General features: G+C 48.1%; 2 protein-coding genes across 3 annotated transcripts in view; both read right to left on the reverse strand.

Moving 5' to 3' along the window:
- YARS1 (tyrosyl-tRNA synthetase 1) overlaps positions 1-24,254 on the reverse strand; it is a 196,746-nt gene that overhangs the window by 82,309 nt on the left and 90,183 nt on the right. The gene's annotated exons all lie outside the window — the stretch shown is intronic.
- Positions 1-24,254, reverse strand: part of FNDC5 (fibronectin type III domain containing 5) — a 60,032-nt gene that overhangs the window by 16,056 nt on the left and 19,722 nt on the right. Inside the window, exons 2-4 of the mRNA XM_060258484.1 lie at positions 6,230-6,345; positions 2,930-3,128; positions 1,039-1,131 (exon numbers count right to left, since the gene is read on the reverse strand). Coding sequence (XP_060114467.1) covers positions 1,039-1,131; positions 2,930-3,128; positions 6,230-6,345 — 408 coding nt within the window. The remainder of the gene's footprint in view (positions 1-1,038; positions 1,132-2,929; positions 3,129-6,229; positions 6,346-24,254) is intronic.

Below are 24,254 nucleotides of genomic sequence, written 5' to 3' on the forward strand. Positions count from 1 at the left end.
TTATGAGAACATTCACTTCCTGAAATAGCTACCCAGACCCTTCTGCTTAAGAAAGTTTTGCATTGACTGCATCTTGAAGGATTTGCGGCATGGGTGGATCGGACATTCTTCTTATTTATATGCAAGGTCTATGATTAATTCTAAAGAGAAAATTTGTTTACTTTTCATAGATATTTTCAATTTGTTGTTATTTTGTGAAGGTTTGTATAACTTTAATCCCCAGGTGGGGGCAGACCCCAGTTTGGAGGCCCTCCTCTTGCTTCAGGGTCATCAGAAAGCAGCTGGGGGGGGGGGGGGATGTCTGCTGGACACTCCATTATTCCCTATGGAGACCTATTCACATAGGATATAATCGAGAATTGATCTGTGATTATCTGGGGCTTTGAGGGGGGGCTGTTTTTTGAAGTAGAGGCACCAAATTTTCAGAATAGCATCCAATGCCTCTCCTCAAAAGACCCTCCAAGTTTCAAAAGGATTGGATCAGGGGGTCCAATTCTATGAGCCCCAAAAGAAGGAGGGAAGGCATTTAAAAGGTGTGCGGTCCCTTTAAATGTGATGGCCAAGACTCTCTTTGGAGTTCAATTATGCTTGTCACAACTTTGCTCCTGGCTCCACCCCCAAAGTCCACAGATATTTCTTGAATGTGACTTGGCAACACTAGTTCACCTCCCCACAGTATATTTTATCTTCTCAGCCCTCAAGAAGAAGGAGAAATGTCATCTGCGTTTGTGACAAGTCCATTCCTCAACTCTGGTCTAGAGTTTTAGACTGCCTGAGTCCAAGCAAGAACAGAGAAAAAGACAGTTGTTGTTAGTGCCGCTCCAGAGAGGAAGAGCCTGACATATTAAACTGTCCTCTAAAGCTCTGCTGCCTCTTTATTCTGATGCCTAGCATTAAAGACATAGCAGGCACGTGCACAGAACTGTCTGTATGTGTGTGAAGGAATCCCTCTCAATCATGGTGAAAGCAATACTCCCTGATTATAGCCCAGTGCAAGCTGCCTTGCCTTTGCACATGCATGCAGGGAATCCTACTGACCTGCCCACATGAACAAGACCACAACGATGATGAGAATCTCCCCGGCTCGTAGCTGCTGATTTTTCTCTCCCATCTCCTTCATGGTAACTTCATCTGCACACACACACAGACAGAGAAAGACAGTGGGATTTAGAGTAATTCCCAGGCTGCAGGGGGGCTGGGGGGAGGTGAGCAGAGGCTTCAGTGACATATTTACAGAGCAGAGATTCTTGGAGAAATTCACAGTTTACCTGAGGATCTGCAGGTTGCAGAAGTGAGCAAGGCTTCTAGATTAGTGAGCTGGTCCCTGATTTGGGCCAAAGAAACGTTCTGGAAGCTCCATGATTCCCAAATGCACGGGGCACCAAGCCGGATTGGAACTGTGGTGGTGCACAGCAGAAAGGCATTCAGACACCACTCTGCCCACCCCCCATGCCTGAATCACCTCCAGAGAGAAGCCATTTGCTGCACTGGGGAAACAGGCATGTAGCCATAACAGCCTCCAGCCATCCTGTATGCCACTTCCAAGTAACTAGAATTTCTGCTAGGAAGCCAGGTTGCAGAGAGAGGGCCAAATTACATGTTTGTGTTTTTAAAGAGTTGGGTCCATGTTCTTCACAGCCACACAGCAGCTGTGGAAGATAGATTTTAAAAAAATAAAGGAGAACCCCTTTGAACTCAGAATGCCTCCATGGGAGTTCTCCCCAAGTTATTTCCCCCCTGGCAAAGCAGTGCTGCGGAGGAGTTATTGCCCTTCTTTTGCTGCTCCATGCGGAGTATTCTGTGCATTTGGAACAGTAAACAAAGGGGGAAACTCCCGCCCAGCACTGTTTCAGCACACAAAAATGGCCTGGAGGGAAGGCAGGAGCATTTCCTCCCCCTGCAGAGGCATTCTGAGCCCAAATGGGTTTTCCTTTAAAAAAAAAAAAAAGTCATTCCCTGCAGCTATTATATGGCTTCAGGGAATCTGAGTTGGCTCTGGGGAATCCAGACCCCACTTTTAGTTTTAAACGAACATGTAATTTGACTCCAAGAGGAATGGTGAGCATAGCTCCTGTGGCCCTGCCCCAGGGACATCTATTGGTAGCTCCAAGCTTGACCCACACAAAACTGCTGTTGGATCCTGCAAAGGTGAAATCCCCCCAAAGCAGAGTTAGGCAATTGTTTTCTGTGGTCTGTTAGGCAAGCACTTGGCAAGGCCCAGCTCATAAGAGCATCTGAAGAGCCCTACTGGATCAGACCAGTGATCCATGTAATCCAGCATCCTTTTTTACACAGTGGACAACCAACTGCTGGAGCATCAGCAGACAGGGCACAGAGACTGAGGCTTTCCCTAATGCTGCTTCCTAAGAAAGGCACTCTGAGGTTGACTATGGCTGATAGGCTTGGGAGGGGTTGCTGATGGAGAGGGAGACAGGCATTGGGCCATTTCCCAGGTACGTAGATTCTCAGCCAACCCCTCAACCCTGTGCTTCCTCTAGGATTTTGGAAGGAGGGGCTTCAACCCTGTGTCCCCTGAACTTCAGATGTGCAAAATGAGGCTGTTCTTGGATTGTCTCTTGAGCGCTCTGTCCCAAAGAGAGAATGTTGGGTAACAGGCCTCTAGGGTTGCCAGCCTCCAGATAGAACCTTCCAGAATCTCCAGATGACAGAGATTGTTTTCCCTGGAGAAAAATGGCTGGTTTGGAGGGTAGACTCTATGACATCATACCCTGTTGAGGTTCCTCCCCTCCTCAAACAGCATCTTCTCCAGGCTCCCCCCAAATCTCCACAGGTTTTCCAACCCAGAAAAGGCAACCCTACCCCTTTGCCAGTAGCAGCACTTGCCACCCTTTGCCATCCTCTGGAGACAGCTCTGCAGACTATCCACCATCCTGTTGGAGGCCTGGGACTTCCCCTCCCCTACACTGACCTTTGTTTTTGGAAGCCAGTTTCTCAGCTTCCCGAGGGGTCTTGAAGTGGACGGGTTCGCTGGCCGGACTCTGGCCTTGGATGCTGATAGACTGCACGTGCACGATGTATTCGGTGTCCTCTTCCAGGTCCCAGAGGGAACATGAGCGGGTTGTAGTATTCACCTCCTGGATGAAGCGCAACATGCGCACGTCCTTCTTCTGCAGGGAGACGAGCCACAGCACACAAGCATTCAGGGCCTGCTCCTCCAACAGCTCAAAGAATACGCTGGCTTAAAATATATATTAAAACTAGGTTTGAACAGCATATTAATGAACAGTCTGATCTAGGCATCAAGATGAGGGAAGGAGAAATCAGCCTACAAAGATTACAGTCATCAGTGTTCAACTCCTTAGCAAACTCAGTCAAAAGCCCTCAAGGACAGAATTTCTTTCTTTGTTTTTTTCTCTCTTAATGCCGCCTCTGCAGCGATCAGCTCATCTAGTACAGATATCCTTTTTGAAGGATGCAAAGGAAGATCTTTGCTGGGAGCTCATTCTACAGAGTGAGGGTGACCATAGATGAAGCTCTTGAATGGATAGCTCATGAAGTGAGCCAGTGCTAACTAAGACATTGCCAATGGCTTGAAAACTAACTTGGAGCCAACACAGCTTAATATTGAGGGTAGAGACCCTGTCCTGTTCAACAGACAGACAGTCCTTATTCTGTGCTGCACCAATGGAAACTTCTGGGTTATCTTCAAAGGCAGCCCTACAAACAGTATGCTACAGTAATCTAGTCCAGAAGCTACAGATACATAGATCAGTCTTGCTGGGTCAAGCAGGGAAGACAATCTATGGATAAAATGACCATGAAGGCATTGAGCAAACAGATACATTCTGTTTATACATCAGAAAGGGCTGTGTCCAGAAGCCCCTCCCTCAAGAATATTAACCTCATTGGGTTGTCCAGGGAAGAGGAGATCCCCTTCCTCTCTCAGATTTGAGGCCCCTACAGGCACTGGGGGCCAAACTTGACCAATGGAGCAGGCTGCAACTTTTCGCTTACATGGCAAGCCAAACCCTGAGCTGTGGTGACAATTCTATCCCATCTGGAGCAACAACTTGCCCAGCCAGCCCCCGTTCTGTTTGGTCAAGATTTTGTTTCTGTGTGTCTCCTCTCCCCACAAAGTATTCAGGCTCTGCTTAGGTTTGCCAAGCTCTAGGCGGGGCCTGGAGATCTCCTGATTTTGTGGATGATCTCTAGACTGCTAGAGATGTTCCCCTGAAGAAAATAGCTGCTTTGGAGGGTGGACTCTATGGCATTGTACCTTGCCAAGGTCCTACCCTGAGCTTCAGATCTGCAGGAATTTCCCAGACTGGAGCTGGCAACCCTACCTGGCTCAAGGCTGAAACATCCTATTGATGCCCCTTCCAGTACCAAAAGTATGGGTAATCTTAGGCAGTGGCTTTATACAGATTATAAAAAGCATTGACAAAAGGACAGGGTGCTATGTATTGCATCTTACTGGGTTCTTGTTGCCTGAGCTTGAGACAGGTGCTCCTTGCAAACCAGGATCCTGAAGCCTGGAAGAACTGGCCAATCAGGATGCTAGGCATGGAACAACTTGTAACAAAGAGATGCAAATGAAGGGTTCTGGAGTGAGCCAACAGGAGTAACAGTTGCTTGCTAGGGGTGTGTGGTTAACCATGGCCAGATTGTATATACTTGCAGTTTTGCCTGTGTTCCTTTGAGACTGTTTCTTCTTGCAGTAAAGTGTTCTTAGTTGATTCAAAGCTGGCTGAACTCACTTTATTTCACAGGGCACCAAGACAGAAAGTACTGATAGCTCAATTAGACAGTTCAGCCTCTCCAATGGAAATTCCTTATATTCAATCTGACAAGAAGGGCAATCCTTGTAAACACCTCCCCCACCATAACACAGATGTAATTTTCCAAATGCTTTAATAATAATTAATGTGCTACAGTATCAAATGCAACTAATTCTAGCAGAATTATCAAAGAGGAATTACCCTATGTACATCTGTAGTCCAAGATTATCCAACAGAGCAACCAAAGCTGTCTCAGACCCAAGACCAGGCTAGAAGCCAAATGAAACTGGGTCAAGGGCGGATGAATCATCCAGAAAAGCCCAAAGTGGTTCTGGCTTCTCCCCCTCCCCCACACACCTGATCACCTTGCCCAGAAATGGAAGAATGGAAACAGGCCTCTGAATTAGCATGATCTTTTTCAATAAAGGCCTCACCACACCACTGCTTCATTCAGAAAAATTCCCATCAGCCAATGAGCTGTGCCAAGGACAAGGAGCAGCTAAATTGGCCCAGCAATACTGAACAAGCCACAATGGTCTAATTTGCAGGTGGCATCCTTCATAATCCCAAGAATCCTGTCCACATCCATCAAGGGGGCATCAATCACAATCTGACTGATGAGCAAGCATGTCTGAGGGACAACTTATATAGAAAATAGTGTCCAAACTGATGTGGATCAGAAAGATTTTATCAGCAAAGAATCTTGCAGGAGTGTCACAGCACTGAACAAATGATCTTATGCAACAGTGTAAAGAGACTAAAGAGTTAAAAAGCCAGAAACCACCACTGAAAACTGAGCAGGACATGAGTCACCTGATAATATGTCTGCTTATAGAATCTCACTGGTTGTGTCCTTTATTGTGTGGTGGTACATTTGGCTAACAGAATGGAGAAAAAAGGCATTCTTTGGGGTCATCGCTGCCCCTCCATTGGCCTGCAGATTGGCTTGGTGGCAGGCTGTGCAGGATTCACAATGAATTTCCTGCCAACCATGCCCAAATAGTCTCCCTTTGAATTTCATTTTCCCCAGCTTCCTAGTAAATGGGGGAAAGGATCCTATGAGACAGGATGAGAGGATGCCAGGGTACCAAGGAAAAAACTGGACTTTTCACCTGCCTATCAAACTTGTCCTTGTAGCCCTGACCTGGATAGCCCTGGAAAGCCCAATCTCATCAGAACTCAGAAGGTAAGCATGGTCAACTCTGGCAGGTACTTGGATGGGAGACCTCCTTGCGATACCAAAAGTCAGGAGGATGGGGCAGGTTTTATTCAGCCACATCCCTGAATATCCTCCAGGCCCCCAGTAAGGGTCAGTCACCAGAGGCTGCCATGACTTTCAGGTGTACACACACACACACACACACAAATACAAAAATGCCACCCCCCCAAAAAAAACCTTTTGCCCTCACAATAATACGAGAACTTCCGATTCTGCCCTGAGAGAGGCCTGCAAGAAGCAGAAGTAAATAGAGCTGTGGCAGCAAGCTGACCTGCTGGGAGATGGCAAATCCAATGACCACTTCCTCTTCCAGAACATCCCAGGTCACCATAGCTGAGTTGGCTTTTAGAAGCTTGACCGTGACATTGACTGGAGCAGAGGGGCTGTCTGCAGGGACACAAAAAGAGGGGTGTGGGGTAGAGGTGTTCCTTTACCAAAGCAGAGAAGCTCATGATCCATGAGAGAAGGAAGCATCAAGTACTTCTCCAAACAGTGTGCAATTACCTTATGGAACTCACTGCCACTTGATAGCCTAGCCACTAATGCAAATAGCTTGGGGGAGGGAAGTATCAGACAAATTTATGGAGGATAAAATCTATGAAGGTTAGCCCAACAACTGAATTAGTCATTTCTGTTTAGAGGCTGTCATGGTTGGTGCCTCCAAATAGTAGGAAGCCTATAGTGTAGACACATCCTGCTAGCTGAGGTACTCGCTTCCAGGGGAGTCTCCTTCCTCCACTGGAGCAATGCTTCCAACTCGTGGAACAGACCTGCTGGATCCAAAACATAATTCCCAATGATTGTACCACTCGCATGCCACTGCTCCTCAGCTTCACCTTCCCAAAGCCTTTCCAGCCTGTTCAACCCCACCAGGGACCACTGAAGCCCTTCCTATAAAACATGATAACTAAAGGGAACTTCCATGTTCAGAGGCAGTACAACAGAGGAATACTGATGCTCTGGTGACCTGCTTCTGTACTTTCCAGAAGCAGTTGAAAGCATAGTCCCAACCTAAGTTGAGGCAAGTGGCTGACCAAGGGCACAATGTGATGGTGTAGAATTTTAATTTAATCTCCAAACACCGAACCTAGTTACCAGTCCTTTGTCCCCCATATTTGCTGCAATATCATGCTTTAAATTGTGCCCCCTGCTGCCATGGTGCTGTGACAACCAATTGAACAACCCCAGTTCCCCAACTCAATGCACAGCAGCCAAGAAGGTCTGAGCGCCTGCTCCGGGTGCAACGCCACTGAGGATGTTCTCCGCAGCTGAGAATGAAACGTCTGGAAGGAAAACTTTCTCCAGTAGAACATGGCACTTGATCCCGAAAGATTCTACAAACCCTAATTGAACAACCAATACAGGCTCCTTTGTGCAAGGCCCATTTCACTGGTGGGACTCACTACCACAATTCACAGAGGATTCATAACTGAGCCAGGTAAACTAGTGGGCTAACTTGGTATGAAATTGCTTCATATGTCAACATTAGCCATGGCAGCTGAATGGAACCTCCATGTTCACGTAGGGTACCTCTCAGGGCTTTTTTTCTTTTTAGCAGGAATGCACAGGAACAGAGTTCCTGCTAGCTTGGCATCAGGGGGTGTGGCCTAATATGCAAATGAGTCCCTGCTGGGGATTTTCTACAAAATGTCACGTGAAACAATGATGCCATGAGGGGGGTGTGGTCTAATATGCAAGTAAGTTCCTGTCAGGCTCTTCTACAAAAAAAGCCTTGATACTTCTAATGCTAATTGTTTATGCTCTGCTGCCTCAATAGCCCTGGAAAGCCCAGGCCAGCCCAATCACATCAGGTCTTGGAAATGAAGAATGGTTGGTCCTGGTTAGTATTTGGGTAAGAAACCACCAAGGAAGTCCAGATTCACTATGCAGAGGCAGGCAGTGGAAAACCACCTCTGAACATCTCTTGCCTTGAAAACTCTACTGAGCCACCATAAATTAGCTGTGATTTGATTGCAGGGAGGAGCCCTGCTAGTTGAGCTTCCAGAGTCCCCTGGTTGACCACTGCTGATGGAAACAGGATGCTGGAATGAACAAACACAAATAACATCAAACAGGGCAGTCTCTATGTTCTGCTCAACAAAATAGTTTCTAAGGTCTCTAAATGTCTATCTGGACCAGAAGAACACAAGTGTAGTGGCTGAGCACCAGAGTCCAAAATCCCCAGTTCAAATCTCAACTAAGCCACAGCCTCAATAGCTGTCAATTTGTTGTAGTGGTTACAGTGTCAACCAGGATCTGGGAGATCCAGATTCAGATCCTCACTCTGCCATGGAAGCTGGCTGGATGACCTTGGGCCAGTCATTCACTCTCAACCTAACCCACCTCACACAGTTGTTGTTGTGAGGAGGAACTGGAGGAGAGGATAACAACGTTGTAAGCTGCTTTGAGTGGGTATAAACAAACCAAAGCTGGGTATAAACAAACCAAAAAAGCAGCCTGAATAGCCCTGACTACTGGAAGTTCATCAGAGCTGGAAAGCCAAGCAGGGTTGGCCACACTTGACTGGGAAACCACCAAGGAAAACGGGGGTTGCTATGCAGAGGAAAGCAATGGCAAACCACCTCTGCTCCTCTCTTGCCTTGAAAACTCCATGAGAATTTGCCACAAGTCAGTTGTGACTTGATGGCACACAATTAATTCCTTATTCTGAGAGTCTCGGTCTCTGATGGCCCATCTGCAATACAGAGATAACACCTTAGAGCGTTGCTGAAAGGATTATTGGGATGACATTTGCAAAATGCTTAGAATGCCCAGAAGTTGCCCCATAAAGCCACCCTGTGGACTAGCCAGGGACTGGTCCTAGGTAGTGTGCCAAATTAATGCACAGCTCCAATCTAAGGCTTTGCAAAGCCAGCATAAGCCCCAGGACAAAAGGAAAAATAGTTTCAAAAACACCTGATTTTAGTGCACAACACCTCCCCCGCCTCTGGAAGCTAATTGTGACTTCTGTGCATGCTACAAAAATAATGCTAGAGTTTGGGTGGCATTTTGATAAATCTCAAATGGTGTGTAGAACCAGGAGGTGACCAGGAGAGGATGCAATGGAGGAAGCCACGCCAGCAAGGGAAAGGCTGTCGTTCATTGGAAGAGCATCTGCTTGGCATGCAGAGGGTCCCAGGTTCAGTTCTGCTGTCATCTCCACTTAAAAAGACAAACAGTAGGTAATGTGAAGGAGGCACGAATCTGGAGCCACATGTGGAAGTAGGGTGAAGGTCTCTCTCTCATATTTATTATTACTATTTCTGTTCCTTCTGCTTTTAATTCTTCCTGTCTGGGTTGCAATGAACCACCAGCTGAATCAAGCAGTGCTCAGGGCCAGCCCTAGACTATTTGACACCCTAATTAAGGCTAACTTCTGACGCCCCACCCCCCCGCACTGATAACATCACCAAGTCATACGGGGTGCCCAATTCGGTGTCCCCAGAAGGCCAGCATCCTAGGCAATCACCTAGTTTGCCTAGTGGCAGGGCTGGCCCTGGCTGTGCTTCATAGCACCTGTGCTCACCATGCACAGACAGGTCCTGAAAGCATCAGAACATGAGAAAAGCCCTGCTGGATCAGACCAGTGGCCCATCTAGTCTAACATCCTGTCTCACAGTGGACAACCAGTTCCTCTGGAGGGCCAGCAACAGATCTCGGAAGCTAGGAAAAGCTGAAAGAGCAGGGTATGTTTAGCCTGGAGAGGGCTAAACATACCCGGCTCTTTCAGCTTTTCAGCTGGAGAGGAGACAACTGAGAGGTGATATGATAACCATCTTCAAGTACTTGAAGGGCTGTCATATAGAGGATGGTGTGGAGTTGTTTTCTGTTGCCCCAGAAGGTCGGACCTGAGCCAATGGGTTGAACTTAAATCAGATGAGTTTTCGACTAAACATTAAGAAGAACTTCCTCAGAGAAACAAGCTTCCTCATGAGGTGGTGGGTTCTCCTTTTTTGAAAGTCTTTAAACAGAGGCTAGATGGCCATCTGACAACAATGCTGATTCTGTGAACTTTGGCAGATCATGAGAAGGAGGGCAGCAAGGGTTGCATCAGTTCTTAGTTCTTGTGGCCCTTTCTTACATGCCGAGGGAAATGCTGTTCACCACTTTGGGGTCAGGAAGCAATTTTTCTACAGGCTAGTTTTGCCAGGAGTCCTGGAGGGTTGCGGGGTTTCCCCCCCCCCCATCTTCTGAGCATGGAACAGAGGTCACTGGGGATGTGTGTGGGGGAGATAGTTGTGAATTTCCTGCATTGTGTGGGGAGTTGGACTAGATGACCCTGGAAGTTCCCTCTAACTCTATGATTCTAGGTCATAGAGTTTTTCTTTTTATAGGCTTTTCTTTTTGCTGCCTCCTGGCACTGGGATTCAGAAGTTTATTGCCTTTGAATATGGGGCAAAAGGCATAGTGGGAGATGCCTTGACAGAACTCAGCCTGGCCACAACCATATTTCTTAGGGAATGGCAGTCTAGAAAGTGGCCTAAAGAAGTAAAATACAGATTGCCAAATTTAATTAATTTCCTTTAAAAGGCTGAGAGCTCTTGCAGATGATTCATTAAATATGCCCCTGATTATTAATGGACTTCGAGAATGCTACCTCTAGATCTGAATTTTTGTCCTTTGTCCTTTGAAAAGCATAATGATGATGATGATGATAAATCTTAAGATTGATTTAGAGCTGGAGAGAAGCAGAAAGTCTTTGCTTTCATTATGATGACCACAACATTATCATTAAATAATTGCCATGCCTATAAATGCCATCCTGGTTTAATGTGAGCTTCTAGCTGTCAAGCAATGTTTTCTCTTTCTATGACTGTCTATGGTTATCAGAATATAACTGCCATACTGTAACTGTTACTAACCATAAACCAAGCTGGGGCACATCAAAGTAGAGAATTAGCTGGCGCCTCTTTCGCTTTTACTAACAAATGCAGGAATTTGCTCTTTGAAGATAAAGCCTCCAGGGACAGGTTCCCAGGCAGAGCCTGGTCCCAGGAAGAGTAACCACAGAGGAGATAAAGGAGGAAGCCGTGTGAACTTTCACACGTGAATACAGAATTGTTTAGCTATTGTAGCAATGTTTAGAGAACCTTTGATGTGCCACCTTTAAGTATGCATTCTACTGTTACTTTGTATCCGTTCCAATACTTGGCTCAATAGAAGCACATGGATTATCAATAAAGCTATACTTTGTTTCAACTCAAGGACTGGTTACTTTGAAATCTGCTTGCTTGACACTAGCCTGCTCCTATTCTTAAAACCTTGTGCAGGTCACCCTGTTGGAATTATCTGCATTCCTTCACATGGAGTTCTGCTTTTTAGCCTAAACCAAAAAGGCAGTTGAATTGTATTTGGGACTTAGCATACATATATATGCATGTAAGTGCTGTCAAGTCACAACAGACCTATGGCAATCCCTGTAAGGGGTTTTCAATGCGAGTGAGAAGCAGAGGTGGTTGGCCATTGCCTTCCTTTGCAGAGTCTTCCTTGGTGGTCTTCTTTACCCCATTTAGCTTCTGAGAGTTCATAATACTGGGCTATACTGTGCTGCTCCCCCGCCCCCTTCCCATGATGTAAAAACTCCCTTGTAAGTGACAGCTGCTGCACCTTCTAAAATATTTGTCCAGCTTTGCCAGTATAATAACCCAGACATTCTCCCTTTGAAGGAAGGGTCCTGTGAGTTCCAATAAACCCTAGAGACAGATTTGAATTACAGCTGATTTTTGTAGTTCCAGAAGGATAGTCTCTGTCCTTTTCCCCCACCAGCCTCGCCACTTCCTGAGCTCTTTTGACAGCATCCTTGGTCTTATCTAATTGCTTCTGCAAAAGGACTCCTCTGTTCTTCCCATGGGAGCTTGTGTTTAAGACTGTAGGGCACTACAGTTTTAAATAAATTCATTCTTACATTTGCAATAGCTGCAGACTTGGTTTTTCCATCATGCCTGCCAGAGAAGGGGAAAAGATGTCCAGCTGTAATAAAAGCATTGTGTGACTGTTGTTCTTGGTTGCAGCAAAGGCTTTTTTTGTAGAAAAAGCCCAGCAGGAACTCATTTGCATAGTAGGCCACACACCGCAACACCATTATTCCGCACAGGTTTTTTTGTGTAGAAAACCCCCAGCAGGAACTCACTTGCATATTGGGTCACACCCCTGACACCAAGCCAGGAACTGTGTTTCTGCTTTAAAAAGCTCTGTGTACAGCCAATAAAGTGGGCTGTAGACCACAAAAGCTTCCGCTTGAATAAATCTGCTAGACTTTAGCTGCTTTTCTGCAACAGACTAATACAGCTACCCTGCTGGATGCTCTCTTTGGAACAATTAGTGTTCCTAGTCTAAGTGGTGAAAAGTGCCATCAAGTTGCACCCAATTTATGATGACCGCATAGGGTTTTCAAGCCAGGAAACAAGCAGAGGTGGTTTTGCCATTGCCTGGTTCTACATAGCAAGCCCAGACTTCCTTGGGCCAACCCAGCTTACCTTCCTAGTCATTGGGGAATGTTAATAACAGGAACTCCATTCACTGTTAGCCAGTGGCCTTGTACTTCCTCCACGACAGTATTCAAGATCCATTTAAAAAAAAGAGAGAGATTTGCTTTCAGCCCTACCTAGCACCCTTCCTGGCTCCATTCAATTCATTATCCACATTAAGGTGACTCTGAAAACTGAGAGGGCATACTTTTCTTTCCAATCCTACAGGTTGGGAAGAGGAAATCCCAAATTCACACCATCACTCTGCACCACTTTGCATCAGTAGAGCCATGCAGCTTGGTGTTGGCCATAGAACATCTATATAGCTAGGAGGCCAGGATGTGGCACAGCTCTTTAATCCCTAGCGATCCACAGGCTTGCAAGCTTCTGTTTCAGAACATCTGTTTGAGCAGGAACATAAGTCCATTTTCACCCGTTTGTCCCTTGTGAGCCTCTCTTTTTGAAAATAAACCACCTGCCAATTAGGCATCTGAAGCCTCCTCTGAACACCCAGCTAGACAGGCCTTGCTGGTTTGGCAGCTGCACCTTGCCTTGTGAGTTGCACAGCAAAGCAATTAAGCATGGCACAAATGGAGGATCTGTGGCTGGCTCCTGCCCTTGGAAGTCAGCCTCTGGTGCATGAATTTAAGCCCCAGCTCTGGAGAGCGCACCCTCTACTTCTTACTGTGCCAAAGGGTGAAAGGGGCAGAAACCTTCCAAGCAATGGGGAGTCTTGGGCATTCCAGGGCTTCGTAAGCAGCACTTGAAACCAGAGTGGAGTCCTGTGGCATTTGTACTGAAGTAAGACAGGCAGGGTTTTGTAGGTCACACTGTTCCCTGTTCTGGAGGTTGCACTGTCAACACTGGAAGAAGCTTCAAAAGACTGCCGTGCCTTTCATAAAAGCCCAAAATATACTCAAAGTTCCCTTAATAAACTGAGTGGTTTTCTCCCCTCAAATTTCAGTGGTGTGGTTTCTCACATAGTCTCTTATTCACTCACACTCTGGCCCTGGTCACACTCACCAATAAAGCCGCCATGAACGCATTGCTATTATAGTCCGGGTGTATCATCAACACATTTCCTGGATCAGACATCCCGACAGCCATCCGTTATACCCCATTTTGTTCCCATGATTGGTTGATCAGACATCTCTGCTGGACCTCGTTTTCAGACAGTAGCACTCTGGATTTGCGCAGGCACATTCGTTTTAGCACGTAATTTGTTTAGTACATCCCCTGTGACTCTACTTTTCTCTACCGTGGAACTATTTTTCCTGCACAATCGCAACGCATGCAGAAATAACCTGCCAAATTACACATGACTATTCTCAGTTTTAGGACTGGATTAAAAGACCACTCAGGTGCTCGGTTTACCAGGCAGTTGACAGAGTTTTCTATCTCACGTCTGCTCGCGCATTGATATTACTTCTGGTTGAGGTTTGGGCGGGAACCGGTTCTGCGCTTTCAACGACCCAGTAACGGAGGAGTGTTCAAACATGCAAAGTCCGCTCTTGAGTGCTCTTGGTCTGGATTTAAAGCACTATTAAAAAATTCCAGGTCCAAGTCGAGGCAATGCGGGACCTGGACAAGTCACCCACCATTTCCAGATGCTGATAAGAACATAAGAGAAGCCATGTTGGATCAAGCCAATGACCCATCCAGTCCAACATTCTGTGTCACACAGTGGCCAAAAAAATTATACACACACACACACATATATATACACACTGTGGCTAATAGCCACTGATGGACCTCTGCTCTATTTTTATCTAACCCCCTCTTGAAGCTGTCTATGCTTGTAGCCACTGCCACCTCCTGTGGCAGTGAATTCCACATGTTAATCACCCTTTATCCATTTTAACCTGACTGCTCAGCAATTTCATTGAATGCCCACCAGTTCTTGTATTGTGAGAAAGGGAGAAAAGTACTTCTTTCTCTACTTTCTCCATCCCATGCATTATCTTGTAAACCTCTATCATGTCACCCCGCAGTCGACATTTCTCCAAGCTAAAGACCCCCAAACATTTTAACCTTTCTTCATAGGGAGAGTGTTCCAACCCTTTAATCATTCTAGTTGTCCTTTTCTGGACTTTTTCCAATGCTGTAATATCCTTAATTTATTGTAGTTTAAATTTTTATGTAACTGTTTTTAAATGTATTTATTAATGATATTTTAAAATTGTTTTATACAAATCATGATGTAGACCATGTCCTGTTAGCTGCCCTGAGCCTGCTTCGGCGGGGAGGGCGGGATACAAATAAAATTTATTATTATTATTTTTGAGATGTGGTGACCAGAATTGCACACAGTATTCCAAATGAGACTGAATGTTTGGACGCCCACATAATATCCGACATGCATCCATGACCCTGTCGGGATTTTCTGTACGTCTGACCCTGACCTCTCTCTCTAACTCACATGCTATGGAAGCAATCCTAAACAGGTCTACTTGTAATTAAGTACCATTTTATTCAATGGGCCTTATACCTGAGACTGCAGCCTTTAAAACTATCTACAGGTAACTTTCATGTGTGCAGCAAGAGTTCAGCACTGAAGCCAGAGGTCTCATAGCAAATAGTTGTGGAGCTTTCAGAATTTTTAGCTGGGATTTTTTGGGGGCTTTCCCCCTTGAGCTGAATTTTTGTGCTTGAATCAGACACCATATTTGTCTTTGTGTGACAGTAGGCACTGGCAGTTCCTTAACAGATTCTCCAAAGCTGGCTTTGCTTTTGTTGGTTTGATAGTTGGGTAATATTTAGAACAATTCTTCTCATACTCATCATATGAATCCTTACAACACATCTGCAAGGCAGGACAGTATGATCATTCCCTGCTTGCCAATCTTGGCTCAGTTTCCACATGGAGAGATTCTCCTTGTAGCCCTGATTGCTATTGAGAATACAGAGGCATTCCTAGCAGCAGTAGAGCATCCACACAGCAGTCTTCCCTGCCCGTTCCTTGGCTCAGTCCCTCCCCCCGTTTCTGTCCACATACCTGCACTTTTCCCCTTATAACTCTGTAATGAAAAGAACTAGAGATTTGCTTTTTAAAAATGAAAGCTGGCAATGGATCACTATGATTTTAAACACTATATAGTGGTTTAGTAATCCTATTTTTTAAAGCTTGAAAAATAAAACAGCCAAGAAATGTTGTGCAAAACTAATACTATAGCACCTTACCTGAGGTCATTTAAGTGAGATCTGAGACAGGGATTTTCTGGCTGGTGATCCAGGGACTAATAGTTTATTAAATTAGATGCACATCAGAAATTACAGCGATAATAATTGTTAATGTTTTAATCCAGAAATGCTTCACCACACTCAATTTTATCCCTGTAACCAGGAGCAGATTGAACATTAAGGCTACTGGGAATTTTCCCAGTGGCTTAATGGCCTGTCCCCAACCTGGGCTGGGTCTGCCCAATGGCAAGAATACGTGGTCAGGCCAAGCCACACTGCACGGGCACACCAGCATCTGGCCTGGCTGAGTCTTGGTGGAATAAGCCTGGTTGGGAAGGCAAGGAAACGCTTTCACACACTCCCTGCTAAAGGGTGGCAGGCCAAGGAGTGGGGGCTGTTTTTTAATCACAATCTGCTCCCCCTCACAATCATACTACAGGGTAGGTTAGCCTGAGAGAGAACAAGGTGAGATTAATAGCTGATCAGCGTTTGGAACCTGGGTTTTCATACATGTTACACATATATGTGAACCTGTCTAACACTGAATCAGACCATCAGTCAAGGTCATTATTGTCTACTCAGACCGGCAACAGCTCTTCAGGGTCTCAGGCAGAGATCTTCTGCATCAACCACTGCCTGGTTCTTTTGACTGGAGATGCCAGGGGTTTAACCTGGCACATTTTGCATGTGTGGCGGACCAGGCCTGCATTAGCTGGCAGACCCTGGCTCTGCCCCACCCCTTCCCGGTATTCTGACCTGAAGGGGCTTCCTCAGAGTATTGCTGCTGCCACTGTCCCTGCTTTGGGCTCTGGTTAGGTGGACAGCCTCCTAACCTCCCCCGTGTCACTAGGATCCCAGCTCAGGGCTTCCCAGATATCTTTGGGGCTCCCCTGGAGAGTTGACAACTGACCATTTTGCCACTTTTCTCCATTTTGCCACTCCCTGACCCTCTCCTAGTGTTCCAAGAGTTTGAACTATGTGGTACAGAGGGACTTGTAACAACTTGTAACAATAAAAGAATTAATGTAAAGCTTACAACTATATACAGGAACAGGCATATTATAAGTGAATTAAATCAAAACAGGCAAAAAATGCTCCATCTTTCTCCCTGTTTAAACTCACGCCCTAACTGGATGGCAGGGCAGGCACCTTACTTAGTTACAGTTGGATAGATGGTCATTCATACTCTCCAAGATGGCCACTCAATCTGGCCCAGCCCCAGAGCTGCATCCCCTGCAAGCTCCACCCAACAACAGCACTGAACTGAGCTTTCCTGCCCAAATAAATGCTAATATAAACTGCAGTTCCCGCCACAGAACTGACCCACCCTCCTGCAGCATTATGGGACAGACCTCTGATGGACTTCCTGTTCTCTCTAGGGGGAGGGAGGGAATGAGGAGACTAGGCCAACAGGCCTGCCTCAAGTTTGACAGTTTCCCTCCAGCCATCTCACAGGTAAACACAAACAAAATGGTGTTTCTCCGCAGCATGCAGAGCAGAGTTCTCTTCCACTGAGCCAGGCCCCTTCCTTAATGGACCTCAGTAGTACACCTTCTAGACCAGGGGTGTTAAACACACTGTTTGGGGGCAGAATCAGGCCCCCGGAGGGCTGCTATCAGGCCCCCGAGCAACTGGCTGTCATCTCCTTCCTTCTACCTGTGTCTTGCTTCCTTCTGCATAACAGCTTGCTTTGCCAGGCTTGCTCAATCGCACAGGAGCTACAGAGCAAAACCTCTGTTTTCTCCATTGGCTGAGGCTCCTCCCTTGGGGAGGAACAGCTTGCTTTGCCAGGCTCTCTCAATCGCACAGCAGAGCTATTGTCAAGCCTCTATTGACTGAGGCTCCTCCCCACCCCCAAGTCCCTGGGGAAGGAAGGAGGAAGCCAGAGCTCCCTTTGCCCAGTTCCCTGGGTCCCATGGGGGAAATGCAAAGAAAGCACCTTTAAGACCAATGAGTTCTAATGTTTTAAGCTTGTTTTAAGTTTTTAAAATAATATATTTGTGTTTGTCTGTGTCCTTTATAAAGTTTATATCTCTACTACCTAATCTTAAATAGGTACACACAAGGCTCAGCCTGATATGGCCTGGCCCGACAAGGCCTCAGTTTGTCAGATTTGGCCCTCATAACAAAATGAGTTTGACACCCCTGTTCTAGACCATGTTAGGTACTGACAAGTTTTGTGGCAAATCCTTCTCTATCCAAAGTATGTGCCTGCTTGGAGATGTCCCACCAGTGTGGAAATGTCTCCTTGGTGGTGGAAAGTGCTGTCAAGTCTTAGCTGACCTTTGGCAACCCTGTTGGGCTTGCAAGGCATGAAACAAACGGAGGTGGTTTGCCATTGCCTGTTTCTGTGTAGCAACCCCAGGGATTTTCCTTGGTGGTTTCCCATCCAAGAGCTAATCATGACTAAACCTCCCATCCAAGAGTTAGCCAGAACCAAACATCTGAGATCTGACTAACCTGGGCCATCCAGGTCAGGGTACAAAGGGAACAGGGTGGTAGTAAACAGGGCAAAGTTTCCTTACCCCAGATCTATTAAAGAAACTGGCGACCAGCTCCCCACTGGGACGGGGACAAGGCTGTTCCTGAGCTACCAGAAACAAGATCTGTTACTTTCAAGAAGCACCAAATATGTCACCAGGGCCATTGGCTTGCTCTTCCCTGCATAAATGACTTTTCTGTCAAGTGGAGAGGCTGGAGTACATGACCTGTAGTTCTCTTGGCTAACTCTTTGGAAAATTATCCTCTCTCAGGAGCTGGAAATCAAAGCCTCCCCTCCCATGTTCCCCACCCCTCTCTTTTATTCTTTCCCCCTTTTCTGGGCCTGTGGGGTCCTTTTTTTCTTACTCTGAAGCGGAGGTGTGGATATGAAAGGCTTTCTTGCACACTCAGAGATTTTTCTTTGCTCTGGCACAGCGGGGCTCCCCCTACCACACATAATTGCTTACCAACTTTATGGAGGCTGAAATGCTCCCCCAAAGTGCTCCAATGACAAAGGCACAATGGAGTGAGTGGGAGGCATTTTGAACCTTCCTCTGCTATTGGGGCTTGAGTCATGCCGGGATGGAGGGGGGCAATCCTATATGGCGCTCTATGCCCAATTCCTCTTGTCCTTCTGCCATTTCAGAGAACAAAGGCATCCCGACGGGTCAGCTTTTAGCTCCTGAAAGGATGGAGGAAATTGCCCTGGAAGAAACCGAGCAGTTAATGAGACCAAAGGAACTTGAACCAGCAGCTTCCGCACCAGAAAACCTTGGGGGGGGGGTGTAACTAGAATGGAAGTCCAAAAACTTCAGCAAGGGGATTAGGGCTCCAGCCTCTGCCCCACAAAGGGGTTGGTTCCTAAGAAATGCTGGTGCAAAATACTTTTCCTGGCTGGCCACTTCTTGGATGTCAGGACTTCTAGGACACCTTTTACAGGATCAATTGCCTTGCGAGAACAGAGCATGGGAAACTGGCAGCAGTTTACTAGCAAAAATACAAATGTAGCTTGGAAGAGGAGGCAGGCACCCAGACCAAGGATGTATTGTGAACACCACTCCAAGCCCTGTCACAGTTCAGGACAAAGACTAGGCTTTCACAACTCCTACAATCCAAGCTTTCCACAGCTTTGGTCTGTCCTGATTGTCTGCTTCAATCTCTAGAGATGGCCTATTTGTGACCTTCCCTTACTCCAACTGTGCCGTTATTCTTGCTTTGCTCTACATATTCTCCTCCTGATAGCAGTGCCATGGGCAGGGCCAGCCCCAGGCTTGTTTGTTTTTTGCATCATAGGCAAATTAGGACTTTGTCACCCCCCAGTTCAATAGAGAGCATCCAAAATGAACAAAGTAAAAATAAAAACAAATCAGCCCTTCAAAAGCCCTCCATATTCCATCATGACAGCTAAAGAGGACCAGAGCCAGCAGATATGGTGATTCTAGAATTTCAGGCTTCCCTTTTTGGCAGCCCTCAAAATCCGGTGCCCTAGGCAATTACATAGGTTTGCCTAATGTTCAGGCCGGCCCAAATCTACAGTCTCCTCTGCTCATACCTGGGCTTCCGAGGCCATGAATTGGGCAAGTCTACTCCCATTGTCATTGTTGCTACAGCCAGGGGTCACCAGGCTCAGCTTACTTCAGGGCTGTTTTAATGAGCAATGAGAGGCTCTGAGAATCCAGGAATCTGAGGAGCCCAGAAGAACGTTAGAACTTGACTAAGGAATTAAAAGATCAGAGACTACAGCAGAGGGGGGGCGGGTTACAGCTGTAAAAAAAAAAGGCCATATATGCTGGTTATTTTTTTAAGGAAGAAGAAGAGGAGGAGGAAGAGACTGGATTTATACCCCACTCTTCAGTCCGAGTGGTTTACAATCTCCTTTCCCTTCCTCTCTCCTGTGAAGTAGGTGGGGCTGAGAAAGCTCTGAGAGAACTGCTCTTGAGAGAACTTGTGACTGACCAAGGTCACACCAACAGTTGCATATAGAGGAGTGGAGAATCAAATCCAGTTCTCCCAGAGTACAGTCCACACACTTAACCACTTGCTCCATGAGGGTCCCTTTCCCATGAATGCCTGGGGAACCGGGGAGCAGTTTGCATAAAGCAGTAATCAGCCTAAAAACTGCTACTTGAAGCAACATTCAATGATAGCTGGGGAAGGTATTGGAGCAGGAGCAGTTAGGATGTGCTCAGATTTGCTATTCCTCATATCTCATGTGAAAGTAAGTTTATTTTGGGCAAGATGTGGTCAGAACATTTAGGGAGGGAGACAGCTGCAAGGAGAGGGTAAAAAAAATCAAGTCTTACAGTATCTTAAAGGCCAAAAAGATTTCAAGGGTATAAGCTTTCGAGAATTAAAGTTTCGAGAATTAAAGTTCCCTTCATCAGATAAGAGGGTTTTAAGTGACCTATTAACCAGCTAACCAAAAGCAGTGGAGAAATTTATCCTTAAATATGGTCAGGAGGAGCTCAAAGCAACAGAGAGAGAGAGAGAGACTACTAACTACTTGTCATTCCTAGGATACTGTGTTCCAGCAGAAACTCATTTGCATATTAGGCCACACACCCTGACATCACCCTGACATCTCACAAAGGGCTTTTTTTTTTTTGGTAGAAAAAACCCTGCAAGAACTCAAGCCAGCCAGAACTGCGTTTCTGCTAAAAAAAAAAGCTCTGGTGTGTTCCTGTGTTTTATAAACCATTTCAATTTATACAACTAACCAGATGTGCACCTGACTGCTCTTGCTCACTACTGTCTGGAAAGAACTTGGGGCACTGTGACCTACTTAGCAGAATGGTGCAGACAGCATAAGAGTCATCCCAGTCCACTCCTGCCCTTCTGAACCTAAGCCTCTGTAATCCCATTTACCTGTACATACATAAGTGCCACCAAGTCACAACTGACTTATTGTGACCCCAGCAAGGGGCTTTCAAGGCAAGTAAGAAACAGAGGTGGTTTGTCCTTGCCTTCCTCTGCAGAGCCTGCCCTGGTGGTCTCCCATCCAAGTACCAACTTCTGAGATCTGATGAGATCAGGCTATACCATGCTGCCTTCCCTCTACATAACCCAATTTTTCCCACATTAATCCTGGCCTCTCCCTTTTTTGCCTTCCCTCCTTTTATTATCTCTTCCACTGTTAACATCCTCAGGAGTTGGGGTGGAGTGCTTGTCTTTTTTGCTTATGGCACCTGTAATGTATTGGCTGAAATACGCGCCCACGCGCAGAGGCGGCTGGGTATCCCAGGCACCTCTAGCGCGGGGCGCGGAATCCCCGCCTACTACATCCACGGCGGGAAGTTTAACAGGCCAGGATTGGCCTGACCTGTACAGGAGGCTGAACCGGGTATGTACATAAGCGGGGCCCGGCCCGCGTGTTCGTCAGCTTGCAACGTGCTCCTAATAAACAAGGTTGCCCTACTCTCGTCTCCGCCTCGAGTACGTTACACTGGCGACGAGGATGGGATCCTAGCCTCATCGGCTACAATCGGAGACCTTGGGCAACGAACGACCGGCCACGACCGCCGCCGCCACCATGGCCAACCAGAGCGGGAACACCGGGTACATCGAGCCCTTCGACCCTGCAAATCCTGAGGGCTGGGAGTCCTACTCGGAACGGGTCGAGTTCTACCTCCGGGCCAACAAGATCACCGACGCCGGACCAAAGAGGGATGTTCTCCTGAGCATCTGCGGGCCAGCCACGTTCGAGATCGCCAAGGGTCTCTCGGCTCCCGCCCGCCTCGCGGAGAAATCCTACGATGAGATCATCAGGCTCCTCACGGGCCATTTCTTGCCGCAGCCCTCACGGGTGGCCCGCAGATTCCTGTTCCACAAAAGGGACCAGACCGCTGGAGAATCAGCCGCGGACTACTTGGCGGCCCTCCGCAAATTCGCCGGGAACTGCAACTTCCCCCAGTTGGAGGAAACCCTGGCCGACCGATTCACGTGGGGCCTCCGCGACAAAAGGCTCCAGCAGAAGCTCTTCGCCAAAGAAGAGCTCACCCTCCAGGGCGCCTTCAGCGAGGCGGTCGCATTCGAGAGGGCTGCCCGGACCTTTCCCCGGGTCAAGACCGAGACCGCCCACCATGAGGAGCTGGACCCCGAGCACCAGGACGAGGGGGAAGCCTTCCAGACGCGCCGCGCCGCAGGACCAGCTGCCCGAGCTCCACAGCACCCCCGAGCCAGCGAACGGCCGAACCAGCGAACTAACGAAAGGGCCAAATGCGCCAGCTGCGGCGACCCCCACGATCGGAGGGACTGCCAGTACCGGACCTGGGACTGCAGGAGCTGCGGGAAGACCGGCCACATCACGCGAGCTTGCCGAGCCAAGCACAACCGCCCGCGACCGACCGCACACCACGAGGCCACAGAGTCCCACTCAACAGCCTCCACCTCACTTCAGGTACTGAGTTTGCCCCTGACCACCCCCCAACAAGATAAAGATGGCGGTCCTCATAGACGGGGCCCCCTGCGTCATGGAAGTGGACTCGGGCTCCTCCATCTCCATAATCGCGGAGGAGACCCTGAGAAGGCTGCGCCCCGGCCAGGGGCTGCAGCTGCGACCGGCAAATTTCATATTGCGGGACTTCCAGCAAAACCCGGTCCAAATAGCGGGGTGGGCACGGGTGCAGGTGGAACGGGGGTCCTTCAGAGGCCCCCTAGACATCCTGGTGGTCAGGCGGCCGCTTACCACCCTCTTGGGTCTTGCATGGTTTGGCCCCTTGGGAATCTGAATAGAGGTGGTGCGCACGACCACCGCGGGAGGGTTCGGGGAGGTGTGCAGAGAGTTCCCCGACGTATTCGATGGGTCGCTGGGTAGTTACAAGGGCCCGGCCATCTCCCTACCGCTCGACCTGACGGTCAGACCGATCCGGCTCAAGGCAAGGAGGGTCCCCTTCGCCTTGAAGCCCAAGATCGAGGCAGAGTTGGACCGCCTAGTAGCACAAGGGGTCCTGGAGCCGGTCGATTACGCCATGTGGGAGACCCCCATAGTGACTCCGGTCAAACCCAATGGGGACGTGCGTATATGTGCAGATTACAAGTGCACAATTAACAAAGCGCTCCAAGACAACCCCTACCCAGTGCCGGTGGTGAGCCACGTCCTGGCTGCTCTAGCGGGGTCTAGGGTCTTTGGGAAGCTGGACCTGGCCCAGGCCTACCAACAGCTCCCAGTAGACGCCAAGACGGCGGAAGCCCAGACCATAGTGACACACAGGGGGGCCTTCCGGGTGAAGAGGCTACAGTTCGGGGTAAGCGTCGCTCCGGGGATTTTTCAGAGTATAATGGACGCTCTCCTTAAAGGGATCCCCGGAGTGCAGCCGTTTTTCGACGACGTTTTAATCGCCGCCCTTGGCCCCGAAGAGTTCGGAAATCGCTTGAGAGAGGTGCTCCGCCGGTTCCAGACAGCGGGGCTCAAGGTCAAACGGGAAAAATGCTTGCTGGGGGTCCCACGGGTGGAGTTCCTGGGTTTCGCCGTAGACTCCGCGGGAATCCACCCAACAGAAGAAAAAACTCGAGCCATCCTGCAGGCCCCGGCTCCCACCTGCAAGGCGGAGCTCCAAAGCTTCTTGGGGGTGCTGAACTTTTATCATTCGTTCCTCCCCCACAAGGCAGCCCTCGCTGAGCCCCTCCACAGGTTACTGGACAAAAAGGCCCCGTGGGTGTGGGGAAAAAGGCAAGCCGCCGCATTCCAGGCGGTCAAGGACATCCTAGTATCTAATGCGGTGCTCCACCATTTTGACGAGGGTCTCCCCGTCATCTTGGCGTGCGATGCGTCGCCCTACAGAGTGGGGGCAGTCCTGGGGCACCAACTCCCGGACGGGAGGGAGGTCCCGGTGGCATACTACTCCCGCACGCTGTCTCCAGCCGAGCGCAATTACGCGCAGATAGACAAAGAGGCACTGGCAATCATGGCGGGGGTCCGCAAGTTCCACGAATATCTGTACGGGCGGAGGTTCACTATTGCCACCGACCACAAGCCTCTCCTAGGCCTGTTGGCCCCTGACCGGCAAACCCCCCAAATTCTCTCACAGCGCGTGTTGAGGTGGAACCAATTCCTCAACTCCTACACGTACACACTGGTGCACAGGGCAGGCAAGGCCATGGGCCACGCGGACGCGCTCAGCCGCTTGCCGCTCCCAGAAGTAGGCCCAGACCCCGCCCCCGCACACCAGG

The sequence above is a fragment of the Heteronotia binoei genome, chromosome 17 (assembly GCF_032191835.1).
Source record: "Heteronotia binoei isolate CCM8104 ecotype False Entrance Well chromosome 17, APGP_CSIRO_Hbin_v1, whole genome shotgun sequence".
NCBI lineage: Eukaryota > Metazoa > Chordata > Lepidosauria > Squamata > Gekkonidae > Heteronotia > Heteronotia binoei.